General features: G+C 47.2%; 7 protein-coding genes across 7 annotated transcripts, besides 17 other annotated features; 4 read left to right on the forward strand and 3 right to left on the reverse strand.

The window, feature by feature from the left end:
• Positions 1–1,176: 1,176 nt before the first annotated feature.
• On the forward strand, positions 1,177–3,658 carry BHQ10_002724 (uncharacterized protein; the record flags this gene model as incomplete). Its single annotated transcript, XM_040874902.1, has 6 exons — positions 1,177–1,248; positions 1,311–2,163; positions 2,232–2,649; positions 2,710–2,992; positions 3,092–3,374; positions 3,429–3,658. 6 exons carry the CDS (start codon positions 1,177–1,179, stop codon positions 3,656–3,658), a joined length of 2,139 nt encoding a protein of 712 aa, XP_040731229.1.
• A 1,182-nt stretch (positions 3,659–4,840) lies between these two features.
• Positions 4,841–6,495, reverse strand: BHQ10_002725 (uncharacterized protein; the record flags this gene model as incomplete). The annotated part of the gene is made up of 5 exons (XM_040874903.1): positions 4,841–4,871; positions 4,921–5,939; positions 5,990–6,092; positions 6,164–6,173; positions 6,237–6,495. 5 exons carry the CDS (start codon positions 6,493–6,495, stop codon positions 4,841–4,843), a joined length of 1,422 nt encoding a protein of 473 aa, XP_040731230.1.
• A 322-nt stretch (positions 6,496–6,817) lies between these two features.
• BHQ10_002726 (uncharacterized protein) lies at positions 6,818–7,841 on the forward strand (the record flags this gene model as incomplete). The annotated part of the gene is made up of 3 exons (XM_040874904.1): positions 6,818–6,913; positions 6,985–7,466; positions 7,622–7,841. 3 exons carry the CDS (start codon positions 6,818–6,820, stop codon positions 7,839–7,841), a joined length of 798 nt encoding a protein of 265 aa, XP_040731231.1.
• A 601-nt stretch (positions 7,842–8,442) lies between these two features.
• Positions 8,443–14,637, reverse strand: BHQ10_002727 (uncharacterized protein; the record flags this gene model as incomplete). The annotated part of the gene is made up of 6 exons (XM_040874905.1): positions 8,443–8,776; positions 8,829–9,893; positions 9,952–10,321; positions 10,385–12,681; positions 12,734–12,918; positions 12,967–14,637. The coding sequence occupies 6 exons, from the start codon at positions 14,635–14,637 to the stop codon at positions 8,443–8,445; spliced, it is 5,922 nt and encodes a 1,973-aa protein (XP_040731232.1).
• Positions 14,638–15,264: 627 nt separating this feature from the next.
• On the forward strand, positions 15,265–16,867 carry BHQ10_002728 (uncharacterized protein; the record flags this gene model as incomplete). Its single annotated transcript, XM_040874906.1, has 4 exons — positions 15,265–15,353; positions 15,423–15,463; positions 15,521–15,744; positions 15,797–16,867. 4 exons carry the CDS (start codon positions 15,265–15,267, stop codon positions 16,865–16,867), a joined length of 1,425 nt encoding a protein of 474 aa, XP_040731233.1.
• Positions 16,868–17,263: 396 nt separating this feature from the next.
• BHQ10_002729 (uncharacterized protein) lies at positions 17,264–18,044 on the forward strand (the record flags this gene model as incomplete). Its single annotated transcript, XM_040874907.1, has 2 exons — positions 17,264–17,323; positions 17,391–18,044. 2 exons carry the CDS (start codon positions 17,264–17,266, stop codon positions 18,042–18,044), a joined length of 714 nt encoding a protein of 237 aa, XP_040731234.1.
• A 206-nt stretch (positions 18,045–18,250) lies between these two features.
• Positions 18,251–21,104, reverse strand: BHQ10_002730 (uncharacterized protein; the record flags this gene model as incomplete). The annotated part of the gene is made up of 9 exons (XM_040874909.1): positions 18,251–18,265; positions 18,319–18,867; positions 18,920–19,386; positions 19,437–19,697; positions 19,747–19,810; positions 19,865–20,368; positions 20,418–20,570; positions 20,620–21,020; positions 21,077–21,104. 9 exons carry the CDS (start codon positions 21,102–21,104, stop codon positions 18,251–18,253), a joined length of 2,442 nt encoding a protein of 813 aa, XP_040731235.1.
• Positions 21,105–21,527: 423 nt separating this feature from the next.
• Positions 21,528–21,607: a sequence feature (Protein overlapping with rRNA (BHQ10_002731, RAO66719.1) was converted to a misc_feature.).
• Positions 21,608–21,658: 51 nt separating this feature from the next.
• Positions 21,659–21,706: a sequence feature (Protein overlapping with rRNA (BHQ10_002731, RAO66719.1) was converted to a misc_feature.).
• A 60-nt stretch (positions 21,707–21,766) lies between these two features.
• Positions 21,767–21,842: a sequence feature (Protein overlapping with rRNA (BHQ10_002731, RAO66719.1) was converted to a misc_feature.).
• Positions 21,843–21,903: 61 nt separating this feature from the next.
• Positions 21,904–21,914: a sequence feature (Protein overlapping with rRNA (BHQ10_002731, RAO66719.1) was converted to a misc_feature.).
• Positions 21,915–21,962: 48 nt separating this feature from the next.
• Positions 21,963–22,061: a sequence feature (Protein overlapping with rRNA (BHQ10_002731, RAO66719.1) was converted to a misc_feature.).
• A 49-nt stretch (positions 22,062–22,110) lies between these two features.
• Positions 22,111–22,184: a sequence feature (Protein overlapping with rRNA (BHQ10_002731, RAO66719.1) was converted to a misc_feature.).
• A 61-nt stretch (positions 22,185–22,245) lies between these two features.
• Positions 22,246–22,375: a sequence feature (Protein overlapping with rRNA (BHQ10_002731, RAO66719.1) was converted to a misc_feature.).
• Positions 22,376–22,461: 86 nt separating this feature from the next.
• Positions 22,462–22,557: a sequence feature (Protein overlapping with rRNA (BHQ10_002731, RAO66719.1) was converted to a misc_feature.).
• An 84-nt stretch (positions 22,558–22,641) lies between these two features.
• Positions 22,642–22,732: a sequence feature (Protein overlapping with rRNA (BHQ10_002731, RAO66719.1) was converted to a misc_feature.).
• A 66-nt stretch (positions 22,733–22,798) lies between these two features.
• Positions 22,799–23,062: a sequence feature (Protein overlapping with rRNA (BHQ10_002731, RAO66719.1) was converted to a misc_feature.).
• Positions 23,063–23,130: 68 nt separating this feature from the next.
• Positions 23,131–23,508: a sequence feature (Protein overlapping with rRNA (BHQ10_002731, RAO66719.1) was converted to a misc_feature.).
• Positions 23,509–23,729: 221 nt separating this feature from the next.
• Positions 23,730–23,848: a sequence feature (Protein overlapping with rRNA (BHQ10_002731, RAO66719.1) was converted to a misc_feature.).
• Positions 23,849–24,095: 247 nt separating this feature from the next.
• Positions 24,096–24,170: a sequence feature (Protein overlapping with rRNA (BHQ10_002731, RAO66719.1) was converted to a misc_feature.).
• A 54-nt stretch (positions 24,171–24,224) lies between these two features.
• Positions 24,225–24,693: a sequence feature (Protein overlapping with rRNA (BHQ10_002731, RAO66719.1) was converted to a misc_feature.).
• Positions 24,694–25,441: 748 nt separating this feature from the next.
• Positions 25,442–25,541: a sequence feature (Protein overlapping with rRNA (BHQ10_002731, RAO66719.1) was converted to a misc_feature.).
• A 65-nt stretch (positions 25,542–25,606) lies between these two features.
• Positions 25,607–25,788: a sequence feature (Protein overlapping with rRNA (BHQ10_002731, RAO66719.1) was converted to a misc_feature.).
• Positions 25,789–25,846: 58 nt separating this feature from the next.
• Positions 25,847–26,308: a sequence feature (Protein overlapping with rRNA (BHQ10_002731, RAO66719.1) was converted to a misc_feature.).
• Positions 26,309–26,635: the final 327 nt, after the last annotated feature.

Consider the following 26,635-nt stretch of genomic DNA (forward strand, 5'->3'; position numbering starts at 1 on the left):
ATAACCTCTTGACCTAATCTGACACCAGCATACATACGTAGTACCTCCTGTCAGGTTTGATATTGACCGTCATTTGAGTTCATGGTATAACATTGATACGAACACTAAGAACGCGTTTAGTCTGAAAATGGAATGGGTAGCTGCCTTCCGCCTTGCTTCCTCACCTCTGTGCATCGTCAGAATCATCTTTGTAATATTATGAGTACCAAATTGTATCAACTTAGATGTATGTATGCATCCACACCGCGTCATTTGATCTCACATTGTCCCTGACTAACCCGACATTGGAAGCCCACCTCTGTATTCTCGGAATAGGCCAGACTAATCAAGTTCTCAAATCTTGCAGTAATCTCATGCTGAGATATTGGAAATCAATAATGGAGATCTGTGATATCTGCTCGCTTAAAGATCAGCCAGCCAAATTTGCGAGTGGCTCATCCATCAGATGATATCCCTGAATGAGACCACGGATGTACGCGGGTACCTGTCGGTGGATCATGTGAGCCAGCCTTGAATTCAAAGTTCGTATTTCTGTAAATCCCCGAGTAATTCCTAAAGTCTCTCAAACATGACTTACATCTTATGCATGTTGATAGAGCTGATCCATGTGCATCTATCATTAGCGAAGAATGCTCAAGCGTGAGAAGTATCAACTACTTCATCGCCTAAAATTCAAGGGAGTCTGCCTGGAATCCAAATGAGTCAGCATCTTCTATCTGGTTACTACCTTTTTCGTAATATAATCAATGTAGGGTTTAGTCTTCGATCTCGCACTTCTTAGGGCTAAAACTTGTTTAGGGCTAGGGCTAATATTCGTCATTCCGAACGGTGGCCCTTTGGCATATATTTCATTCCGAACTCTGACATGACCCTAATAACCCTAACGCTTAATCATTCCGCAAGCTCGGAATGAAAAGAGCGCCCGGGATAAGAACAACATCAGTCATCACACATCGCGGAGATTTATTCATCAACCCAACAACGCCGTTCTCTTTCGCTTCGAATCTCTCGGCAACGGTTATTCCATCATCACGAAGAAAAAGGAAATATCTACTTTACGATGCTGCGTCGGAATGGAAAACCCACCTCATGTGAGCCGTGCCGCATAGCAAAAGTTCGATGGTGAGATTGAAGAACTCCGGAAGGACAACACATAGAAATCTTATTTGCTAAATCATGTCTGCACGATACAGTGATCATTCTACTCCGATCTGTCGGCGATGTAAATCCAAGGGCATTGCCAATAAGGTATGTCAACCCGCGAGTCCATTGTATTATCCACACTCGGAATACTGACAACATCCTATCAGTGTTACTATCACCCAGCCCCCTTGACTAGGCCGAAAAACCCGAACGATAGAACCAACCCACTATCATCCACTCGGCGGAATAAAACCAAGGTCCATGTCCGACCAAGCAGAGCAGAGGAAACTATCGCTGCACGAACACTAACAGACATACGCAAAAGGGCCAACTCATTTACCGGGTCGAATACTAAAGAATCCAATCATTCAAACTACCTTGGTACCACAAGCTACTTGTCAGTTTTCAAGGAGACTGCATCATGGACTCCTCATGCATCGTGGAACTGCTCCCTTCATGCAGAATTTGAGCATTGGCGCCGCGACCATGCATACACATCTGCAAGGCTCGTCCGTCTACTATGTGCCGTAGGGTTTTATCGAAAGCAAATCAAGTGGTTCTATGCCAGAGGACGATTCACCAAGATCCCAGGACCGCTGGTTCTGGATCCTTTACGCCGGGTGCAGGAATATATCGAAAAGAATGCGTGGATTCAGGAACGGAATTGGGAAAGGATTCATAATCAAATCACAGCTGCAACGTCGCATTCGCTAAGACTAACTAGCGAGACTTCGCCAGACGAATTTTATTCCTTATTCACAGGAGAGAATCTTCGCTGGGAGTTTGTCGGCCTTATATTCGCTCTGGCGGGCAACAGTGTCCGGTGTCGATATGACGAGTCGTATATCGTGGATTTGGGGAACGGTGAAGAGATGGACGCTTACACCTTTTCCAAGGAGATGGTACTTGCAAGTAACGCTTGCATTGAAATATGTAGACAATATGAACACGTCAATGATCTGCTCATCTGGATGTACAAAAGTCATCTCTACTTAGGGTCAGAAGTGCTAGGCGAAACAAGTATGTTCTCACATTCTCATATCTTTTTACAATGGCTGCAGGTAGACTTTAAATATTGACGTGTATAGGCGAGCGACTGTACAGTATGTTCGGAGAAATGGTATCAGGAATCTACGCCATGGGACTGCACCGCGAGCATCATTCTATCAACGTTCCATTCTTTCTCTCAGAAACACGGAAACGACTTCTAGCCGAAATACACAAGTCTGACAAGACGGTTGCTACACTGTACGGCCGGCCGCCTCGGCTACCCTATCATTATTGCGACGTTGCACTTCCATTGGACTTATCGGATGATCAACTATTCTTGGACGAGCAGTCTCTAGAAGTCGTCCTCAATAGCCTTGATAGCGAAGGCTGGAACCTTCAGGGGCAGTTCTACCCGGCGACTGTTATACGAATGCGCCAAATTATGAGCGCATTGGGAGAGAAGATGCTTGAATTGTCATTAGGATCAAGGACCACAAGTTATCACAACGACCTAATGTAAGGCATTTCAAGTCCCAGGATTCCCATGCTGTGCCTGTGAAACTAACACACGCTCAGAAAGACATACAAGTTATGCCAACGGACATGGGACCAGATCCCAGTACGATTCCGCTATAGCGCTGATTGCTGGGAAAAGGGAGACGTTGTTGAAGGCCTAGCCAAAACCATAGTGTATTTGGAGTACCTTTTAAGTGTATTCCAAATACAGAGGATTCGTAGGCAAGAAGATCCAGAAGCCACCAAAGATTTGATTGATACTTCAGTACAGCTGTTGTCGGCAATAGTGGGCATGACGAAACACTATCAGCATGGTGATGTTCAGAGGAACTTTGGATGGATCGTAAGTCTCTGTCTATCTATCTCAGGCTTTCAATGGCACGATATTTTCGCCGTATTCCAAAACCTGGAATGAAACAGCTAATATTTGATATGTCTGTAGTTTGGAGCTTTTGGCAGTGCAGCCGCCGGCGTTCTCGTCACCGAAGTACGCCGTTATACAATCTCCAACCTGCCTCTCCCATCATCAACACCTCGCTCAGAGATCATTCGTACTCTGAGCTATCTCATCTCATGGTTCCAATCCGTCAAAATGCCTCCCGATCTCGCCGGCACTGTGTGCACGGAATTTATAAAAGTGATTAGCCGGCTACTCGATGAAGCACTAGACTACCAACAACCTCCTCCATCTTCCGTGGCTCGACCAATAACTCCAAATCCTCACGGTACGGAAAACATGAATCTAAACACAGCCAATAATACTTCTGCTATGCCCGTAGAATTCCCTGAAGAAGCAGATATCCCGGCATCTCAACAACAGCAACAGATACAAGGACTCATGCTAGACGGCGGTCCAATGGAATCACTATGGTTCGGGATGGGGATGGAATATGGTGTCGGCGATGACGCGTTCCATGGTTTGGGACGTGGTCTCGTGAGCGATGGGATGAATTGGCTGGATGAATTAGGGTTGAACACGGACTTGGATGATGGAGGAATCGGATCTTAATCTTGAGAAGAGCGAACTATACCGCTATTCTTTTGGAACCGTATAGTCACCTCTTTTACATACATATAGAGCTTTAGAATATATCCATCTCCGTTATTGCATAATGTATTGAATGTCTAAGCTAAATCTCAATGTTCACCACTCCGAGCCACATGTCGCAGAGAAGTGCAATGCAAGTACCTAATACATGGCATTGCGCACTGAAATTGAAAAAAACCCCCCTTGATTCATAGAATTCAGACTTACATGCAACAGTAAGGCATAGTTTAGTGGCGCTACGCACTTGGAGTCAAGTCATCTGATCAACTGCATGGATGGTTACATGTAGCTAGATTACTGCGCTGCATGCGTGCGTGCGTGGTTTGGTGGTCTACTATCAAATCGGTAACAAGAAGTTTATCTGTCATACCCACTCAAGTCTTGTGTGCAGAGACAATAGTGCCACGGCCGGACACCGATAGTTTATGTGTAACGCACAAGATATTAGTGTTGGCAGTTTAATATCGTTTCCTGTTACGGTATTTGATCCATTGCCTACCCACTGCCTACCCTACAGTCTCCAACGTGCTTCATGTCTATCTTGTCGTATGAAATGATATTAGTGTAGTGATCCGGACTACAATTCCAAGACAGCAGTATTTCCTTATTGAATCATATTTGCTACATGATATGTAATGATATACATCATGTCTGGAGGATTCTCTTGCACTTCTCCCACCGATTGATCCCAAAGGGTCCGAAAGTAGTGCCTTCGATTTCCGTGATAGGTTGTGTCCAAGTGATACCTCTCCGAATACAACAGAAAGTTGTAAAAGTTGAGATACGGCCTAGACTCCTATCGAATGTTTTCTCTTCCAACGCTCCGTTAAGAACATCATAGTTGTAAAAGCAAGATGTCCTTGCAAGGCCCTTTGTGGCCCTGCATCGCTGGGTTTGATTTCAAGTGCAAAGACTTGATTGTCATTCTGGGCAAGAAAGGGGAAATGCTGTCTGATGTTTGATTTTCATGTAGAAATACACCTGTTTGCTTGAGACTATCATCAAACTCATAGCAAATATGGACTCTGTAAAAGATAAGTAGAAATTTACACACAGAGTCAAATATAATCGTGAAAGCAACCCCTTTCACCTGTTAGTCATGAATATCATCAATTCGTCCATCAGTCCTCCATCCACCTTTCTTTAATCGGTCAATTGGAATAGGGCAGATATGCTAAAGACATGTTAGTGAATTCAATTGGCGCCTCTAGAAGGGGGCGCACCTTTCGCCATAGTGGTGACGCCGAATACTCTCTGATAACAGAGCAGATACGTCGATAACGGTCAGCTTTTTCGAGAGACCCATCTTCTCTGAAGGGATGGGAAACGAGTTTGTGACAACAATGTGGTCTATCGCATCGCTCTGCTCCATTTCCTCTAAGCAGTTGTCACCAAACAATCCATGTGTAGCAATGCAGTAAACTGTTTTTGCACCACCCCTCCTGACGACTGTCTCAGCGGCGGTGATCCATGATCCACTTCGATCAATCATATCATCAATAATAAAGACAGCCTTGTCCTTGACATTTCCGACCAGTGTGATTGTTTTCTCGTCATTATTGGCAGCCAATGCGGGTGGATCATCATCGTCCGATTCGCCGGCATCATATGTTCCACCAAGGGCGTGATCCTCATGTGATGAAGCGACAGACATGAAAGACGCTGTCATATGATCATTGTTTGTACTATCGCCACTTTCTGAGCCTGTTGGAGGAAGGGGAGTGGCCACTTGAGACCCGTCAACAAAATCGTCATCGACAAGATGTCCTTGTACGATACGCCCCGTAATCACTTCACGTGCTCGTTCATCAGTCGTATATTCTGCAGCTTCCAGTTCAGAAGGTCGCCGAGCTGATGGAGGAGTCTCGGGTCGTAGTGTATCTGCAGATCTCGAGAGAAAATAATCATCCACAGCCGAGTCTGGGTTGGCATTTAAGAAATTGATCGCTCTTCCAGCCGAGTGATTTCCCTTCTCGATAGTATCAAAGAAGACCATGCTATCTGTCATGTTCATTTGAATCTTGGGCCTGCGACGATCTGTTGTGACAATGCCGAAATTCAGCTTCAAGGTATCCGCAAGTGATGTCACTCGCTTTGTACCACCTGCATTCTTGCTGACGACGACTGCATCCCTCCAGCTGGGTACATTCATTCGAATCCAACGGGCTATCAATGGCTCTGCGAAGAGGTTGTCAACGGGCTTCGCAAAGAAGCCTTGCATTTGAGACGCCTGAAGAGCAGACTGTTGTTAGAATTGTAGTCTAGAAGAACCTCTATGCACGGGAAACGAACATGTAGGTCCAGAGTAATAACATGGTCAACACCTGCAATGGTGAGTAGATTTGCGATCATTCGAGCTGTGATAGCACCTCGGTGGCTCTTCTTTTTCGACTGTCTCGAGTAGGGAAAGTAGCTTATCAGTGTAAGATAGATAATCCTGTCACTTAGAAGACATGGCTAACGTACGGCATGACGGCTATTTAATAATATAATTAGCCATGTGTCCCAAGATAACAAGAAAATATCCATGTAGGCATACCAGTTATGGTCTTGGCGGAACCGCCTTTGCAAGCAGAGATCATGATCAAGAGCTCCATGAGACTATCATTGATCTTGCTACTTCCACTCTGCACAATATAGACATCCTGGTTTCGAACAGACGCGCCGATGTTGACTAATGTCTCTCCATTGCTGAATTTTCGGAGCTCAGCTGGTGCGGGGACAGCACCCAGACGCTCGCAGATGGATTCTGTCAAGGTCGGGTGGGATGTCCCTGAGAAGATCTGCACGCCTCGCATGATGGGAATTGGTGGTGAGGGTTAATATGACTTAGAATCCTCCGGTGGACCAGCTCATGGAGGAGAGTTATAGTGAATGAAAGGTTTGTTGGGAAAGATTGACATCTTCAATGAAGAAGACACAGAGACTCAGAGATGGAAGAAGGAAGGAAGAAAGAGAAAAAAAGCTAAGATTAATGCGGGATGAAAATGCTAGTGACGTGGTCCGTGCTCCTTCTGCCTGAGGCCGAGCATAGCCAATCGTCTCTCCGCAGTCATTAATTACTCGTCTTTCACCCATGGTCGTCAATTGACTCGCATCGACGCTCCAAACACAGCCAAGATGTCTCAGAAATTCCCTGAAGTCCAAGGAGGCGGCTCTCTCATTGTTGCCTGGCAGATCAGGAACAAACACGTCCTGGTCGTCGGAGGTGGTGAGGTGGGGTTTTTCTAATGACTATGTACTACTCATCCTAGATCCAATGGCTGACCTGTGAGATGCAATGACAGGTAGCATCAGGTCGTATCCTCCATGCTCTCAATGCCGATGCCAAAGTGACCGTCGTCTGTCCCAATTCCGGCCTCAATGAAGAAGTCGCCTATCGCGTCGCCCAGAACCAAGTCTCCCATATCGACCGCAACTTCGAGCCCCACGATCTCGACAATGCTGACATGGTCCTCTGCGCAATTGATGACCCTGAGGCCTCGACTCAAGTATGGAAACTGTGCAAAGAGCGCCGTATACCCGCAAACATAGCTGATGTGCCGCCGGAATGCGACTTTTACTTTGGTAGCATGCATCGCGATGGTCCGCTGCAGATTATGGTTAGTACGAATGGTAATGGGCCGAAATTGGCAAATATAGTCAGGCAGAAGATTGCCAGCACGCTGCCGCAAAACACGGGGGCTGCTATTGAGAATGTAGGTTTGTTGCGCAAAAAGTTGCGGGAGGTTGCTCCGGATACTCAAGAGGGGCCCAAGCGGATGAAATGGTGAGTTGCAATCGATGTAACCTAAGGAGAATATGATGGATCAGCGAAACTGATGGTCCTCCTGTAGGATGTCTAATGTCTGCGTGTCGTGGTCATTGGAAGATCTCGTAGCCATGACTGACAAAGATATGGACTGTCTATTGAAACACTATCAGGCGGGAGAGGTACCCAGTCTTGAGGACATTCGCGGAACATCAAGATGATACGCTTTATCTGTTATTTTGGTACTATGTGCTGGGCTTTTATCAACTTGTCGGCCGTCTGGTCATTGGATTCCGTGCTAGTCAATTGACGGCTATCTTCCCTGTATACGCTTCCTTCGTCGCTCCTCCGTCGATTCGTGGATCATTTGGAGGCTTGCAAATGTTGGAATGAATCCCCTCTCGTGACATAATCATGAAATTTTGGAAATAATGAAGGCATGAAATCATTTAGCTCATGATCGAGGCCGCCGCTATTGACCCGAAAGACATACTGTCCAATCCCTGCCGAACAAGGATCGGTTCAGTCCGAATATCCTCTCGAGGTCAGAGAACTCCAGGCCCGCAACGAACTAGGATACCAGTCCATTGCACGAAGCTTATCCGGTCATTTGCGTTATGAAGCTGAGGTGCAACTGCCCAGCGGACTCGACAGAAGGCTCTGCATGTTAATGGGACGGCCATTATTCTTCCTGTATAATCTTTGCATTGCTTTCCGATCTCAACTGTTGACGATTCTATTGTACACTATAAGTACAAGAAAACTATATAATCGTATAGAACTACAAACAAAGCATAGAATATAAATGTATGTATCAGCATATCCTAAGAATTTCGGAACTTCCGGTCATGAATCTATATAAGCACAGCAATAATACCCCTGGAGCATAAAGAAAGAGAGATAGAAGCAAACAGAAAAGAAAGGTCCAAGAATACAGTAGGGGGAATTAAATGCACCAAATTATTTTTTAATAACTGACAATGTCAATCGCTTCTCAATGACCACGGCTATGCGTCCTTAGAGAATTTGCTGATGAGGACGGCTCGGCACTAGCAGCAGGGTGTGGGAACGTCAATCCAAGTTTGACTTCGCCGACTCGTCGAAGGACAGACTGGAGAGCATGTCGGATCTCCGAAGAAGCGAGGTCCCGAGCTAGGAGATCGATGGCTAAGGGGTAGAATGTGTCGATATATTGGGTGAAATTGTCTTGGGGGAAGTTGACATATCCTTCCATCACGTCAACAACAACAGGGCGCCAGGCCACTATGTTTCGATGTTGGGTTTCCTCGTCGAGACGGACGTAGCTGCGAATGATATCTGCACATAGTCTGTGAATGGTATTAGTAACAAGGACAAAACTTCAGATGGTCTAAAACTTACGGAACAAGAGCAGTCTCGGTCTCGGCTCTGCTGCTTTTTCTCTCTTCACGCTCATCGCTGTACATGCGGAAAAGGATGTTGACATATGTAGCGGCGCTGCCACTTTCCTGCTTGAGAAGGTTGGGTGGTTGTTTCATGAATCCCTGGCGCCACAGTTGCATACGCAAATCCTTGTCCTCATTGAACTTCTTGGCGAATTGGTAGCTCTTCTTCAGCAGACCCATAAGACGCAGAAGTTCCGGGCTGGGGATTTCGTCGTACACGTTGTCATTCGAGAATAATTCATGAACAGTCTCAATCATGAGCAGCTGAAGGACGCAATTAGTGATTATGCGATTGAAGAATCGCCGCCTAGCAACAGTCACGGCTGCAGGTTGCTGAGTAAGTTCTTGAGCTTGTGGGCGATAATCCTCCAGTTCAGCCGCCGCAGCCGTATCATGTAAAGCGCCGTTGGATGTTTCTCCAGCATCTCCATTTTCAGCAATTGGTGTCTGCGCTCCGTTGATGGCATGTTCATCATCGGAAGCGACGACCGAAGTCTCTGATACAGACACAGCACCATTGCTGGTGGCATCACCATTGCTCTTTGGTACTTCAGACGTCGGTGTTCTTGGCGGTAAAGGAGAGGCAGCGGTGAACAGTTCATATGCAGTAGTCTTATCAAAGAGTTCAACGAATGCGCCTACAATCTTGCCCCAATGTTCATCTGAGAATTTGGTCACATTTTGCAAGATCAGCTGCTGTAGACAATTACTTCCAATACGTGCGATTGTGTCGTTCTCCTGGCAAATGCAGAGAGTCAAGAGACCCAAGAAACGGTCAAGCATGCTCTGTAACGCATCAAAATAATGTGTGAAGAGAGTAATCATGTGCCGCAGAGCTTGAATCATGGTTGTCGACAGCCAAACCGAGAGTTCTTCGTGATTGGGCACTTTTGACATCTCTGATTTGGATTGCAGAACAACAAAAATAGGATATAGCAGTTGCCTCCAAAGGACATCCCAAAATTCTTGTGGGAAATCACCACCATATCTAATCAGCGTCTCAAACAGGTAGTTCAATGCCCTGTAATCAATCTGATTAGACTCTTATTTAAATCTTCAACAACATTGCCACCACTTACCTCGAGCGAACCTCTAGGTCGTCTCCAGTCATCAAGACATCTTGGAAAGCGATGAGCACTGGATACCAGAATTGTTCTTCTTGGGTCTGACGGTTGAGTTGATGTTTCAAAATCGAGCCTGTAACGTCTGTAGCTTCTGTGGCGGGKATATGCTTCCTTGAAAGTGGACATTCTGGAGTTTTGAGCATCTTGGTAACAGCTGCTTTGAGGGTTTCGATGGCCTGGAGGGACTTTTTCTGGAATTTGATATTCTTCGAAAATTCAGTCAAGCAGACAATCAGATCCGCGAAAGCTCCTTGGCTGATCACCACTCCAAAGCGGGTGTTGTAGATCTGAGTGACATGTTCGAATGCCATATTCACAATGCCCTCTGTAAGCTTGTTAAAACAAAATATCGCGGTTATTGGCTACGAAACATGATGATGAGACTTACCATATGGCTCCCGAGCTGCGACGGTGAATACGCCGAACATTGTTTTCCAACCGGAGCGAATATTATGACCACGAGCTTGAATCATCTGAATAAGGCATCTCAGTACCATATCCTTCACGGTAACTGTGTTGCTGTTTGCCATGATGTGTTCGAAGGGTTTGAGGAAGTCTTTCTGGAACTTAAAACCGGGCAATTCTTCAATTTCCATGAATCTCATGGAAAGTTGACGCAGCGAGTCAAGTGCGAAGAAAACTACATTGGTGTTGGACTGGCACCCAACTTCGTTAAAGTGCTGCCCAAGAATTTCCCATATCCTGGACCATTCAATTCTGACTCGGGTCATGTTGTAATAACTAATTTCAACCACTTTTTGAAGACTGTAGGTACGAGGAGATTCACTTTGACCGGAGGACTGAATTTCTTGCAAGCTCACTTCGCTAAGTGCTTGGACAAAGTCGACGATCGCTTCTTGGGAAAGATTTGCCGTGTTGCTGAAAATGCGATCAACAGCATGAACCATTTCGGCAGAACGACTTTCCAGAGCTATCTCAGGTCTGAAAGACAATGTGCTGGCCGTAGAACGTTGACGCCGTCTAGTAGACTGTGTAGACCTTCTGGAAGCGTCGGTCGAATTTGACGGCACTATTCGCGTTCTCGACACATCGGGTAACGTTCCTTCATCGACACCGTCGCTCAACAATTGAAATCGATCCAGCTGGCTGACGCAGGTAAGAATCTCGCGCCAAGAGTCTCGGAGATGATTTCCTTCAGTAACAGCAACTTCCAAAAGTATTTTCAATGCCTCCAAGTTCTTGCTACTCATCTCTCGAAGGTTGCCAAGGTTTGTAAACTTAGCCAAGGCTGTCACAAAAGCAACTCGTGGTGTTTCAAGATCGAAAGAGCAAGATATGCGGATTGCTAATTTGAGTCCTTCCATGCAAAGTCTAATTTTTTCAATATCCTGTGTTTCTTGGAGGGGAGCGGATAAACCCGACAAGAAAGAGGTCCAGGTCACATTGAACATGGGTCCAACATGACGCACTGAAGTGGCTGGAATAAAGCGAGACAACTCATCTTTCACGGCAGTTCTGCGCTGAGCTTTGATGAGACTCCTATAGAGCTGTTCGGTCTTGTTGGCCATTTCCTCTGAAGCCTGCGCGTATTTCTCTCCTTGAATATCTCTGCCAACGGTAGCAAACACTTGGCCAGCTCTTGAAGCGAATCCTGCAGGAGTAGCTGTTGGTATGCCTTGATTAGCGGCATGCTCTCTTTCAGAATCTAGCACAATCTCATTTTTCGCAATCTCATCAAATATGGAGTTGAGGTACTCGTCTGGAAGATCTGCGTTATCATTGATGCCCCGGTTGTTCTTGATAAAATCCTCCTTTGTCATGCGAGGACCTTTCAGTTTGCTACTATGCTGATCCGTATTGAGCATAATGACAGAGTATGCCAAAACATATGCCGTATCCGCATTGGCAAAGCTATTTGGATTGCCTGCAAGGTACCGTTCTGCAAACTTGAGCATAAATCGATCGATCTTTTGGGCTTCTCCCGGAAGACGGAAACTCTGCAAGAACTGACGAAGAGCATCAACGAACCGTCGTTTGGCAAAGTCCATACTGTCAACGAAGGCGTGCATGATAGCAACATTCTCTGGGTCGCCTTCTCCAAGGTATTCTCCAATCCCAGCTTTGTCAAGACGATCGTTGCGAAGTAGGAAATTGGCAATATCCTTTGGTGAATCAGATCGAATAAACCCATCCTTGAGCAAGAGCTTGATTCCTCGCTTCGGTTTGAAATTGAATTGTTGGATAGCATGAGATAAAGCTGCTTTTCGCTGTCTGGCTTTTTCTATTTCATTTGGATCATCCTCAACTGCTGGTGTAGAGCGACCGGTTCCAGTACCGCCGCTGTCAATATAGGGAGATGGAAGAGCAGCGGCGAATGATGGTGCATCTATGGACTCTCGATAATTTTCCACGGACTTGCGCGACATATCGTCGTGGGTGCCATTGGTAGAACTGGGCAGTCGCTGGGAAGACCAACTGTCAAGAGATCGCAAAATTTCAACCAGACAATCAAGAGCGTGGTACTTCATTGAAAGCTCCGAAGATCCATTCTGTACACTTGGAGCAACGCTGTTCGTGAGGCTTGCTGTGGTTAAATTAGGAGGAAGAGTGCCGCGTTGATGCCAGTCTGGGGTATTTGAAGACTTGACGCGGGTTTCTTGAAAAGTGTGTTGGCCCATGACGGGTACAGGCATGATCACAAACCGAGATATTTGCTCGATCAGGCTGATTTGATTAGCAAACCAACATTCAGCATAACGTAACGGAAGACACTCACTTCTGGAAGATGTTTTCCAACGCAGTTCTGTCACAGTCATAATTCAAATAAATTTCAACCAACGCCCGAGAATCTCCCGAAAGTCTCTCGAGTATTTCCATAAAGTACTGCTTTTGGAATGCTGGCGAGTTGCGTCTTTCGAGAATGGCAAGATAAATCTCCTTCAGGAAGACCTCCAATTCTTTCTATACCATTGTTAGTTTGATTGTAGCAGTACGGTCTAATCAACTAACCTTAAGCATAACTCTCATATATTTGAGCATAAGCCAAAAAATCTCGCAGCATACTTCAAAGACCTTTGGAACAGAGCTAGATCCATTGCGACTGAGACTCAAGCAAAGGTGAGGCCTGATAGCGTGGAGCAGAGTCATGGAGTCTGCGGAGCTGGCACTATTTCTGATCGTTGCTAATGGCGATGTGAAAACGGCGATGTGGTTGTTGATTAAATGATGGATGAGATGAAGTGAGAGCAGCTTAGATCGCATATTCTGGGACTTGATATCCTGTTGCTGATCGTGTGTAAGTGCCTTGTGACTGAGTTTGCACATGGCCCTAAAAACAAGGAAAGCATCTTTCACGTAGATTTCGTCAACCTCATCCTCGGACCCTTCATCTTCTTTCTCGTCCGTTACATTAGACACAGAGCGAGTTGATCTATGAGTCGGTCTTGCTCGAGTGACCATGGTAGGGGCATTGTCGGTGACCATTGTATCGTCTTTGCTTGACTCAAAACTTTGCAGGGTAAGTTTCTGAGTAGGTTCTTTTTGCGTCGGCTGATCCGAGACGGTTGATTCGGCCTCCAGAGACTCTGACAGTTGACTTCCTTCGCCAGCATCGACTATCGTAGACTCGACAGGATCTTCGTGCTGGTCTTCTGGTTCCCGCAAGCGGACTTCTTTCAAATCCAGTCTCATACGGACTCTGTCAAAGACAGTTCCTAACATTTGCGTCAAGGAGCCTTGGGCAATTTGCTGGTTCTGACTTGACTTGGAATATATAAAAATATTGTAGATTTGACGCACGGCTTTGAGAAGACCGGCACCGTGAACGACAATTTTGTCATTCAACACAGCGGCCAGCAGCGATTTGATTATCTGCTGTTGGATTTCCACCGGTGTAGCTTCATTTTCAAAACAATCGCAAATCGTTTCAATAGCACGTTCTATCAACGGGAGTTCCTTAATAGCGGGATCTGTGCCATCTTGGCTGGGACGACTCGACGGAAAGGCGAAGTACGAGTATGTGATCAGTTTTCCAATACAGTCCAGAGCTGTCACCTGAAGCGGGATGCTGAAGGTCTTGGTAGCTAGTTGCAGAGGAAGGAAGATGACCTCGGGATCCAGGGGCTTCGTATCAGACTGCTTGATATTGACCAGGGCCTTCTGGACTGCATCCTCCAACTCTTTGTTCCTTTTCGCATCTTTCGAAGCCGCAATCGCTTCGAGAGCCGTGACAACGAAAACTGTCGAGCTCACTGGGGTAGATCGATGGGTAGCTTGTGTAGCTTGCGTCGCGGTAGTAGATCTCGAATCGGAGCGGGCTCTTGGTTCTGGAACAGCCTCTGCCGTCGGTACTTGCGGCGTGAAGGGGACCTCAGTTATAGACTGGGGCTCTTCATGCTGGCTGCTATCATCTTGATCAACGGTGTCAATCTCGCCCTCACCTATGTTTTTAGTCTCTGAAGTAGCCGCTTCTTCAGCTGGAGCATCCTCAGGCACAGATTCAATACCCTCAGACTCGTGTGATCCTGTGCCTTCCATTCCTCCAATTTCTTTCCATTCCGGTCCTGACGGCAGCTGGGCCTTGTCCGCTCGTAATGGTTGCGGCGACACTATCTCGTCATTTGGTGCATTGGCGTCTGCCTGGGTGGTCACCTCTGCCACTTCGTGCTCCGTATCGGCCATTGATGCGCAATTCCGCGAATGAATGCGAGCCGTTCACTGATCAACAGGGCGACATGGATTTAGACCATGAGCAATTGGAGTACTTAATAACGGATGTAAGCGTGGTCAGCAGCGATGGTGTTGAGTGTCTAAACAATAATATTTATTTAGCCAACACTAACTTAGCATGGAACACTATGGAGTAAGCACTGCCGCTGTCTTCCAGGGAAAGTGCGCTAGACCCGATCGGACTTTCTGTAGCGTGTCCCCTTCCAAAGCAAGCAAACAAGCAAAGGCAAGAGCGACCGGCGCATTTTACAGGAGGAAAGAACGGCTTCCGTGAATACCCACTCCGGCGGACTCAGCTATCCCCGCCAGCCCAATCATGCGCCGCTTATGTCAGCAAGGACATGGAGCGCCGATTTGATCCGTTCTTCTCACCGAAGCTCAACAGAAAAGTTCCTGGACTGACTTGCTGCCCCCAAAACATCTTCACGACTTCATCGCTTCGATCTCCATCCATCCTCATCGTCGCTGTGCCTGCAGTCTCCTTGCCGACAGTTGTCCGTTGAGGGGTGTGCAATTTCTCCGTCTGCTGTCTCAATTGGTGGTTTTATGCCAGGTATTCGAGCTTGCGTTGCTATCAAAATGCGCACTCCGAACGCCATGTTATCCCGAGGCGCTGCCTTGATGAAGCAGCGCCCTCAGACCGTCTATCGCTTGACAGACGCAGCTAGGTGTGTTGGAATCTATCGCAATATCTTCTTACGTGTTTATGGGTGCTAATGCTATGCTTGAACGTTCAGACCTGCCGTCTCTGCCCTTGCCCGATACTACGCATCTAAATGTACGTGTCCTGCCTGCCTTTCGATCGATGATAAGATGCTAACAAAAGTTTCTCTAGCATTCCCTCCTCACACAATCATCAGCATGCCCGCGTTGTCCCCTACCATGACCGCTGGAAACATTGGATCCTGGCAAAAGAAGGCCGGTGACACATTGGCCCCCGGTGACGTTCTCGTGGAGATTGAGACCGATAAGGCACAGATGGACTTTGAGTTCCAAGAGGAGGGTGTTTTGGCCAAGGTCTTGAAAGATTCTGGTGAGAAGGATGTTGCTGTCGGAAGCGTGAGTACTTCGATGTGATTGTTGGAAGGTCGTCAAATGCTGACAGGGCCAGCCCATCGCCGTTTTGGTTGAAGAAGGTGCCGACGTCTCGGCCTTTGAGTCATTCAGTTTGGAAGATGCTGGTGGTGACAAGMCCCCCGCCGCACCCAAAGCCGAAGAGACCAAGGAGGAAGCCCCCAAGCCTGCTCCTGAGACCCAGGACAAGCCTGAAGCTGTTGAGCCAGAGGTTACCGGCGAGCGACTACAGCCCGCCCTTGATCGCGAACCCCAGATCAGCCCTGCCGCTAAGGTTCTTGCTCTCGAGAAGGGTATCCCTATCAAGGCTCTCAAGGGCACTGGACGTGGTGGACAAATCACCAAGGAAGATGTTGAGAAGTACAAGCCCGCCGCTACCGCCGCCGCCGCCGGTCCTTCTTTCGAAGATATTCCTTTGACCTCCATGCGCAAGACTATTGCCGCTAGATTGCAAAAGTCGACCCAAGAGAACCCTCACTACTTCGTTTCCGCCACATTGTCCGTCAGCAAGCTTCTCAAGCTTCGCCAGGCCCTCAATGCCTCTGCCGACGGCAAGTACAAGCTTTCCGTCAACGACTTCCTCATCAAGGCTTGCTCGATCGCCCTCCGCAAGGTCCCAGCTGTCAACTCCAGCTGGACTGAGGAGAACGGCCAGACCATTATCCGCCAATACAACAACGTCGACATCAGCGTCGCCGTTGCTACTCCCTCCGGTCTTATCACCCCCATCGTCAAGAACGCTCACAACCTTGGCCTTTCCAGCATCTCCAACACCGTCAAGGATCTTGGTAAGCGCGCTCGCGAAAACAAGCTTAAACCCGAAGAATACCAGGGTGGTACTTTCACCATCAGCAACTTGGGCATGAACTCCGCCGTCGAGCGATTCACCGCCGTCATTAACCCCCCTCAAGCCGCCATCCTTGCCGTCGGTACCACTCGCAAGGTTGCTGTTCCCGTTGAGACCGAAGAGGGAACCTCCATTGAGTGGGATGACCAGATCATTGTCACCGGCAGCTTCGACCACCGCGTCGTTGACGGTGCCGTTGGTGGAGAATGGATCAAGGAGTTGAAGAAGGTTGTTGAGAACCCCTTGGAACTCATGCTGTAAACTTCTTTTTTGACTCTGCAAGGATAAAAATGGAAGATTGATCATATCATACTTGTTAGAGGGTGCACATTCATCTCTCAATCTTGTCCCCTTGTTCTTCTTACCTGTACCAAAATTAATTTCCTTTGTTGTCAGCGCCGAATGATATGTGATTAGACTTTTAACTTTTTAACTTTTTAATGCAAAGGCATTTACATGACAATCTTTTGACAGGACAAACAGTACACTTTCCTAATTTGGACGTTAACAACATGCATGTGACTGGCAACATTAATCTGGTCTTTGTATGCTGACTCGATTTTGCCAGTTCCTCAACCCAGACTCACATTTCTTCGGCGACTTCATCTAGCATAGCCATACTCAGCAGAGCCTTTTCAAATCCCATCTCACCAGGAAATGGAGCAACCAAGCCCATCACACTCAGACGCCACTGACGACGAAGAAAACATTATCAAAGTAAAGGCAAGCCTCAACACCCAATTTCTCACCCTCCAATTTACTAATCCCAGGGAGAGTGAAATAGTGGAAACAAACCTCCCCCAAAATAATCCAAGACCTCTACCACTCCCTCCTCCACGAACAACGCTCCACCATCCAGCCCTTCCACCTCTGGCTTCGCCTCCTAGAGCATAATCTCATGCCCAACGCTCGCGATCTGACAGTGCACTACCACACCGTCCTTTCACTTCAGCCGGAATACGATCTGGTACGGATATGGCTAAACGCGAACCCGGACAAGGGGCTGAATCGGAAGATGAGGGTTCAGATCCTCGCTTTTTCTGCTGCTACAGCTTCTGCTGCACCGATATCAGCGTCCGGTAACGAAAAGAAAGAAATCCCCTGGAACCTACTCCTGCGCGACCTACGGCATCAGCACGATATTATGCGCGACAAGAACCTCCTTCTCGGCGACGGCGACTACGACTGCTTCATCGCCTACGAGCAATACGCGCGGCTGTACAGCGTGCAATCCCATGCGGACCCCGAGTGCCCAATCATAAAGGAGTGTTGGCTCAATTTCGGGTCTGAGATGGCGCAGCAATTTGGTTTGCAGCCATTGTGGAAGGATTCCAATGACAAAGGACCAGTGTGGGAGATCAAGACGCATTTTGGGGTGATTTGTCAGTTGTTGAGGGCTTTTGCGTGGAATGTTAACATTCCGTATGTTTATGGGTGATGGATATCGAGAGGTGTGTGTGGGTATCATGATTCGTATTGAAAGATATATGTACAATATGCCAGAAGGGTTGGTTCATGTAGTAGTCATTATCATGTCAAGGGATCATGACATCTGACCCAGTATTTTTATGAAAATCAAAGCGGATAATACACAAAGCGAAGCACAACCTAAATCCAAATCCAAGAAGCCGCTATCGTTTCCATTTATGTATAAATACTCTATGAATATAATTAGCTTCATGCTTTCCGTATGGATGTGGGGATAGACTTACAACTGTGATTTGATTAACCGACAATCCCGGCTCAGCCATCTCAGCATCCTTCAAAAAGTCCAATGGCATCCAAACAAGATGCCCCTTGATCTTATCCAGATTCTCACGCACAATACTAACCGGCAAAAATGGATCATGCAAATGGCCCTGCTTGATCGACTTTCTAGGTGCAAAGTGGTCGTATTCCTCAAAGGTCTTGATATTATTGTCGGGGTCAGCACGGAATAGGAATCGAAATACTTCAGTGTTAGTGGTGGCTTGTGATGTCCATGTTTCCCATAGCTCTTCGCCAAGAGGGTCCGTAACAAATTCGTATTCTGGGCCTTCGCCGTTGCTGTTGGGACAATCGTTGGGTGGCTGGGCATTAGGATTGTTGCTTGAGTCTAATTCTTGCGGAAGGAGAAGCCCTAAATGCTCGCGCCATAGGTGACGGCGAAGGGTTGCTGCGAGACGAGAAGCACGGTATGGCTGGCCGTTCATGGTACTGTCGATAATGTCGGTGTCTTCGAGGACGATGGCGAGCTCACTGTCCCTGTCGCCAAGTTGGGACTTAGACATTGTCAGCGCAAGCCCCCAAAAAAAGAGGTCAGAGAGAACTTACTCGGTCATTGATATTGGCACTACCACAAATAACAATCCGGTCGTCGACAATGCATACTTTGCCATGAACGTACAGCTCCTCTTGGACAAAGTTCTCTTTCTCTTTCTCGGGGTCTTCGTCACCCCAGTATTCCTCACTTACTTTCCGTTGATTGAGCATGGCATTTTGGGCAATACTATCACTACTCTTAATCTCCCGATCTCCATCATATGTCTCTTCGCGTTGCTCCTCGAATCTCCGTACACTGTCTATTTTGCTTTCCTGCTCTTTCTTGCTGATATGATGGTTGTGCTCGTGAATATCGCCTTCTTCGCCAACTTCTGGGTGGACACTTTCGCCCATGATTTGTTCTGCATTTGCACGCTGGACATCTTGATAATGGACGCCGGACTTTTCTTCTTGCTCGACTAGTTCTTTGGTTTTGTTGATACGGTCGTAGGAGCGAAGGTTGAAGAAGAATATGTGCTCTGCACAAAGTAAGTAAGAACTTCCGGGAATGATAAAACCATGCACATACCTGTTGGATCAACGCCTTGTGCTCTAACCTGCTCAAAGATCGAATTCTCACCCCGAAGAATGGACTTGTACTGGTAATCCATAATGGCCCGAGTACCTGCTGCAGCGTTCTCTCGCAAATCTCCTGCAAACCCTGGGATGCATGGAATGACAATCATCACGCGAAACTTACGGCCTTCTTTCCCGGCGCGAACCACAGCCTCGACAATGGCACTCCCTATCGTGTTTTGGACAGGATGTTGCTGGTCTCCAGTCGCAGTCACTAAGATTGTCAGTACCTAGACATTCTCAAAATAATCATATTCACTCACCAAAGAATTGGTTTTCAATATAGACATAATGTTCTGCTTTGCTGATGATCTCCGAATATGCATTCTGTATGCTGTGTTCCGTCAAGATTCCCGAAGACCAATCTCCGCTGCTCCTTACAATCTGAGCATGAACTGTACCCTGCTCAACGTGAGGCTTCGTGCTCAGTGGTGTCAAGGGATGCTGAATATATTCTCCGCAAGGAAACTTTGGGCGCTGAACAGCGATGAGACCCTCATCTTCACCGGTACGGCCCTCGATCAGGAGATAATCCACTTTCTCGTCGCGTTTGTACTTGTCCCTCTTAACGCAATTCCATCGTAGTACAAAATGCTCAGCTATGTCATAAACACACGGACCCATCAGACCCATGGCGACGTCGTGCCAGGGCATACGGCCGTAATCTGTTTTGTTGAGTTCATTGGTCTGCCAGTCTTCGACGCTTTGAAAGTCCATGATACGATTGTTATTGAAATCTTGGCCAGGGAAGATCTCATTCTCTATACCAGCTGGATGGACATCAGCGAGTGGATGTTGGTGGTTGTCCCATCTGCCAAAGCAGAGATCGATGCCGCCAATGAAGGCAAGTTCGTAGTCAACAACCACGAATTTCTCATGGTGAGCCTATGGATAATCAGAAATCCGAGAAAGTGAAGTATCCGAGACTGCCTACCCAATAGAAAGTCATGTCACCTAGGTTCTCAAACATATTGTGATCAGGGTGTCGAAGGACATGGATGTTGCCCGCGCCTTTTGATCCCTCAGGACACAGATTCCTCAATGCATGCTTTGTATGTGCGGAATTACACGTCAGAGCTTGGGAGACCTAGGTCACGTCAGCTCGAATCTTCCATATGCTCATATCCTGAAGATACCTCTTTGTACACAATCACATAAATCTGAACACCAGCCTCGGCGCGTCTTTTAAGAACCTGATCCAATCTCCACTCCTGATTGCGATTCGGGGGTCTTCGCAGAAATAACTCTGGTGACAACCACCAATCGGCGATATAAATGGTCTCCTTTGCGCGGTCAAGAGCAACAGAGACTGCCCACATGTAATCTGAAGCGTCAACATACCACTTGACCTTGTTTCCGTCATGTTCAGGAGCAAAGGATTCAAATCTGTGGGACTCGGCAATGGCAGTGCGTTGACGGTCTACCTCTTGTTCGTGAGCTTCATCGTGGCGATGGTTCGGGTTGAACAGATTTTCGAGCTTTCCAATCTTGTGTTTTAGATGTGACGCTTTGGCTTTGGCGTCGTGCAGTTTTGTGTCTAGGCAGTATTAGAAACACCCATATATACATGTGGCTTCAGCTTTTGAATCGTACGATGCAATTTCTCTCTGAGGGCGTCCATCTTGATTGACCAACTGCAGCAAGAGCTCTTCACTTCAATGGTGACTGCAAAAACAGTCCAGTTCGAAGAAAGCAGACAAAAGACTACTATCGTGAAAACAAGAGAAGTACCCCTCCCCGAACCTGCCCTATGGAGTTACACGCCAAGCTACAACCAATCTCATGACATCATTGGGGTATTTTGGCGGCGCCTTTTTCTTAGCCAACACGATCTTTACCCCATTAAAACCACCGTTTCACGCAACATCATTCGTTCCATTCCGTGCTCGGATTTTGCCGATCGATATCTAGATTGAAAGTTGTCCGATTTGCCTTGCGCTATGTGTCTGCCCACCACGAGGTGTGGTTGACCGTTGACGTGCCTCCTTCAGTCTCCACTTCCCTTCTGTTCCTGCCACCACCAACTGCCACAAGCATTGGCACGATGGATTCGTCTCGGAATATCTACAAAAGAGAAATTGACTTTAGGGCTCTAGCTCTCACATCTCCGGAATTTGCTAAACGGTATTGCTCTATTGCTCTCCATGGGTGTTATCAGTGGCTGACTTGGCGAAGGTTAAAATCCAATGACCAGCTAGACTTCAGCGATCCGGACTCTATAAGGTATCTCTGCTTTTATGTCCACTACCTTGGAATTTGAATAGGCGATGCTAAGTGGAGTAGGCAGCTCACGAAGAGCCTCTTGGAGCGAGATTTTAAGCTTGTTGTTGACCTTCCTAACGACAGACTCTGCCCTCCCGTAAGTTCTTTCCTTCAGTTTATAAGTTATTTGTCAATGATAAGCTGACACAATGATTTAGATACCAAATAGGTTAGAACACCGAATTCCGATGTAGATGGTCATCACTGATCGACCCAGGTTCAACTACATCCTGTGGTTGCAAGATCTTCTCGACACTAGCTCAAGAACGGGTACCGATCAGTATGATCCAAACAGACAGGTTCTCGGTCTCGATATGTGGGTTGGAACTCTCTTGTCATAGTGCAGTACTAATCCCATGTGACAGAGGGACTGGATGCTGTGCTATCTATCCTCTCCTTGGATGTTCATCACGTCCGAGGTGGAGATTCATCGCCACGGGTAAACCACAAATATCTCTTTCGTGCATCCCGTATCACTGACGTTCACACTTATGGATTAGACATCGACAGCAAAAATATATCGTCGTCCCGCAAAAGTGTCTTGGACAACGAACTCGACGATCGAGTCATGATCATGGAGACCAAGCCGAGTGATCCGCTCATTCCGTTCGACAAACTCGACGTTGACAGGTATGCCTCCTCCTCAGACTCAGAACACCTCCATACCACGAGTATATAACCCTTTGATTTGGTTTTTTTGTCACATACGACCATAGGGTGTGGAGAACAGGGCTTCCCGTCCGCTCAGCCGTACTTAAGCCACACGCCGGCTGGTTAGTAGTTGGGTGGACCACCAGCGAATCCCAGCTGTTGTATGTTTATTTTCATTCTTTTTTGCTTCTTCTGCGATACCTTGTGATGTTTTTGGTGTCTGGAGAGGTGTTAACGTCTAGCAGGTTGGACTTTGTTATGTGCAATCCCCCTTTTTATGAGTCCGAAGATGAACTAGTTTCTTCTGCCGATGCCAAATCACGGCCACCTTTTTCGGTATGTATTCTTTGCTCTTTTTCTTAGTTATATGATAATAAGACTTGGGTGTTGATGACATCGAAGGCATGTACCGGCGCGGCAGTTGAGATGATAACACCAGGCGGTGAAGTAGCCTTCATTGAATCCTTGATCAAACAGTCACTCGTTCTGAAAACGCAAGTACTCTGGTATACGAGTATGTTTGGGAAGCTTTCCAGTGTATCGGTCATTTTGCAGAAACTCCTCGATATCGGTATTCATAATTGGGCCGTTACCGAATTTGTGCAGGGTAGGGGGACTCGTCGCTGGGCCGTGGGATGGAGTTTCTCAGACTGGAGACCACGTAGTGTAAGCCTCCTCCCAGGCAGCTGCACATGCAAGTCGATCCAGGAGATGCTAACTGGCGTGTCATCTAGGATGTAAGCCGGGGAATCGCCTCGCTCCCAAAACATTTTCTTCCATTTCCGTCAGAATACGATTTCGAGATCCCGGGGCGACGTTCTGGCTCTCTAGAGCACAACATTGGCAAGATCAACACTGAGCTCTCACCACTCCGTTATTTCCATTATACCTGGTACACCAAACAGTCGTGTATTGGCTATGCAAGGGAAGATGTCTGGTCAAGGAAGGCACGACGGAAATTTGCACGCGAGCAACACGATGGCGACTCAATAAGCCATTATGAAAAAGCACTTGATGTCGAGATGGCTGCACTCGGATTCCGGATTGATCTATCGCTTCAAGCTGATCATAGTGTTGATGTGGTAGTCAGATGGATCAAGGGATCAGACCAGGTACTTTTTGAAAGCTTCTGTGGCATGCTTAAAAGGAAATTCACAGAGGAGGTCGGAGCATAATTTTTTGAATCTTCAAAAAGAATAAAATAGAGAAACAAGAAGAATCAAGAATGAATCTTGAAGTGTTTCGAACGGTCACAGTAGAGTTCCCAAATTGGCGCCATGTCAACATGCAAGCGCCACGGCGAGCGCTGATTGGTCAATTGAATCCGTGACAGCATGAGTGGATCCCTGGCGATGACGTCAACGGGATCAAGCTTGGTTTGGGCCAGCCCAGAGCGGCCACAGGGAAGGAGCCAGCCTTTGTCGGGTGGCAGGTGGCAGGTGCTCTTTACATGTGACCTTCCACCCGACAACATCTCCTCTTATAACCCGTTTTGTCCTCCCCGAAAAACTTCACCTTCATTTTATTGCCAATCAGAAGCTTCTGACTATCCTACCCTGTGGTCAACCACCAACAATACTTCATTTGTTCGTCCACTCTACCCCTCTTACGGTCTCGTTCGTGTTTTGCCTCACGACAACTGAAGTCAAGTGTTGGCTTGAGCCGAGTTTTGTACTATTGTGCTAACTTGTCATTTCAGAAACCTTTTAAACCCGCCATCAAAATGTCTTATGCTGAAGCTGCTGCCAAGGGCCCCTCTCAACCACCTGAAGAGGTAAGTTCTAATCACCCCAAACCTGAGATGCCATCTGCTAACGAAATTTACTAGGCGTGAGTATTCGCAAAACTATGCATCGTCTATTCCTAGAACATCAGCTAACTCAAGCAGTCGTGCCCCCGTCCCCCGCGAGATAGAAAAGACCGAATCCGTCAGCACCGCATCCTTGATTGATGTCGACGCGCCTTCCGTCCAATCCGTTCATTCCGACTTCCTCGATCAAGAAGTCAAGACGACCACACAAGCCGAGCGCATCGAGCGAGAAGCCGAGGAGGCCGCGCTTGCACGCGAAAAGGCTGCCGCCGCCGCCGCCAGCAAGAAATCCAAGAAATCCAAGGCTCAGGGTCTGAGCAAAAATGCGCAGAACCCGGTGTACTTGGGTAATGCATTTATCATCACTACGCTCAGTGCCGTGCTTGGATACGGTGCTTACCGGAAGCATGCTGAGGGGAAACTTTCGTGGGAAGTTGCTGGTGTGTGGGCCGGTGCTGTAGGCTTGTTTGCTGGTGCCGATTACTTTGTTAGCAAGTAAGTTTCTCTATCAGTGGCAGTATCGGTAGAAAAGGTGATGTTGACATGTGTTCGATCAGGTGGCTTATCCAGAACAAATATCCCAAGAAAGATTAGAGTTTGATATACTCCTTCGATTCTTCCATACCCCTGGGGTCCCGAATTCCTCGGAAGGGAAAATTATCACTTTTATACCATGTATTCCGCTCATGTTCTCATCTCTTTCTTCAACGAGTATCGGAGTTGGTTGGATAGCGCGTCTCCTCTCTATTTGCTGAATTCGCATATTATGAGATGCTATTTGTAGATATAAATAGTGGTCGTTACGTTTAATTGACTTATACACTTCAAATAAGCATGTTATCGGGACAGAATCTGAAATAGTATTATTGAGTTGACGATATATTACTAGAAATTGAGGCTTGAGAAAAGCGTCATCGTCATAATAAAGGCGGTGAATGGCGTCACTATTTTGGCGTTCTTGGAGATGTGTCCTTGGCTCTTCTATACACCAGCCTGTTTATGCCACACAAAACTATTATATAGCAAGGATCGCGATGCGAATACGATAACATTGTGATAACAAGCTCCCATATCCGAATCCTTGAGTTTATCCGTGGCGTGGACTGCCGATATCCTTTCTTTATTTGTACACCCGATCCTCCCACTTTGGATGATAAGCCTGAATAAGCTACAGCATGGTGCGCTCTTTAATCTGTACCTGAATTCTTCGTCTCACGCTGCTAATTAAGTGATAGAATTCCCTTTTCAATTCTGCTCTCAAGCAGTCTACAGCCATACGGCATGACCTCGACACATTCGCCGAGTCACCCGCTACAACATCACCAGCGCTACAGGGTACGACTACAGATATATAGATTAGAGCTTTCACAAGACCTGCTAACTCTTTTCCGGGTGGACAGGACAAATATCAGCATCACTAGCCTCCTTTTCGCGAACGATAGACGATTACGCAGCGCTCACCAAGAGCGAACTCATACCGGAAAAGAAAGAAAAGGCTGTTGAGCGCGAGAAATCGTTTCGCGCGTCCTTGTTGGATTATAGACAGCAGTTTGAGCGATTACGGAAGGAGAGGGAGGAGACTGTAAGATCTACTTTACCAGCACGGAAGGTTACAAGAGGCTAAATGTGATGCTACGAAGGTATCCGTCACAAACCGCAGTGAACTATTCGGTCGTCGTCCACACCATGCTGCTACCCCCGAAAACCCTTACGCAGACCACGCCTTACCTCGATCCTCAGCATTCGGCAATGCCTCTTCGTCAAGTAATTCGGCAGGTGGACTGAGTTTCGGCGCCGGGCCAGGGACCTACGACCGCGAAACGCACGCTCTACGCGAACAATCCTTCTTTGCGCAGACAAACACCCAACTCGACGAGTTTCTCGATCGTGGTCGCGCCGTGTTGCAGGATCTGGGACAGCAGCGCGATATTCTCAAGAATACGCAGCGCCGGTTGTACAGTGTTGGCAACACGCTGGGGATCAGTGGTGATACGATTCGGAGGGTGGAGAGGAGAGCGAAGGAGGACAAATGGATATTCTGGGGAGGGGTGGTTGTTTTCTTTTTGTTTTGTTGGTTGGTGATTCATTTTTTGAAGTCGTAGATATCTTTCTTTCAGTGTGTAGTAAAGCATTAGCAGGCGTTTTTCGAATTAATGAGTTGATTGTCTTCATAAATAAACTTGAGTAGACTCAGTAGAGACAAGAAAACTCACCGAGGTGTCACGGCAGAGCGGCTAGCGGAGAGGGKCGGGACGGCGCGACCAACGAGGAAGGCGTCACCGTCGGCCAGAAGTTCTTGCCTGTTTTAGTGTTAGTCGCTCAACCTCAGCTTTTTCTTCCGTCGCACTCCATCGTTAGCTTTTACTTCTCCATCCATCTAGACAATCAATTGTCATCCTATTGCTTGCGTTTGTTTCTTTTTTAATCAA

Source organism: Talaromyces amestolkiae (assembly GCF_001896365.1).
Source record: "Talaromyces amestolkiae strain CIB chromosome Unknown scaffold4.1, whole genome shotgun sequence".
NCBI classification, from domain to species: Eukaryota; Fungi; Ascomycota; class Eurotiomycetes; order Eurotiales; family Trichocomaceae; genus Talaromyces; species Talaromyces amestolkiae.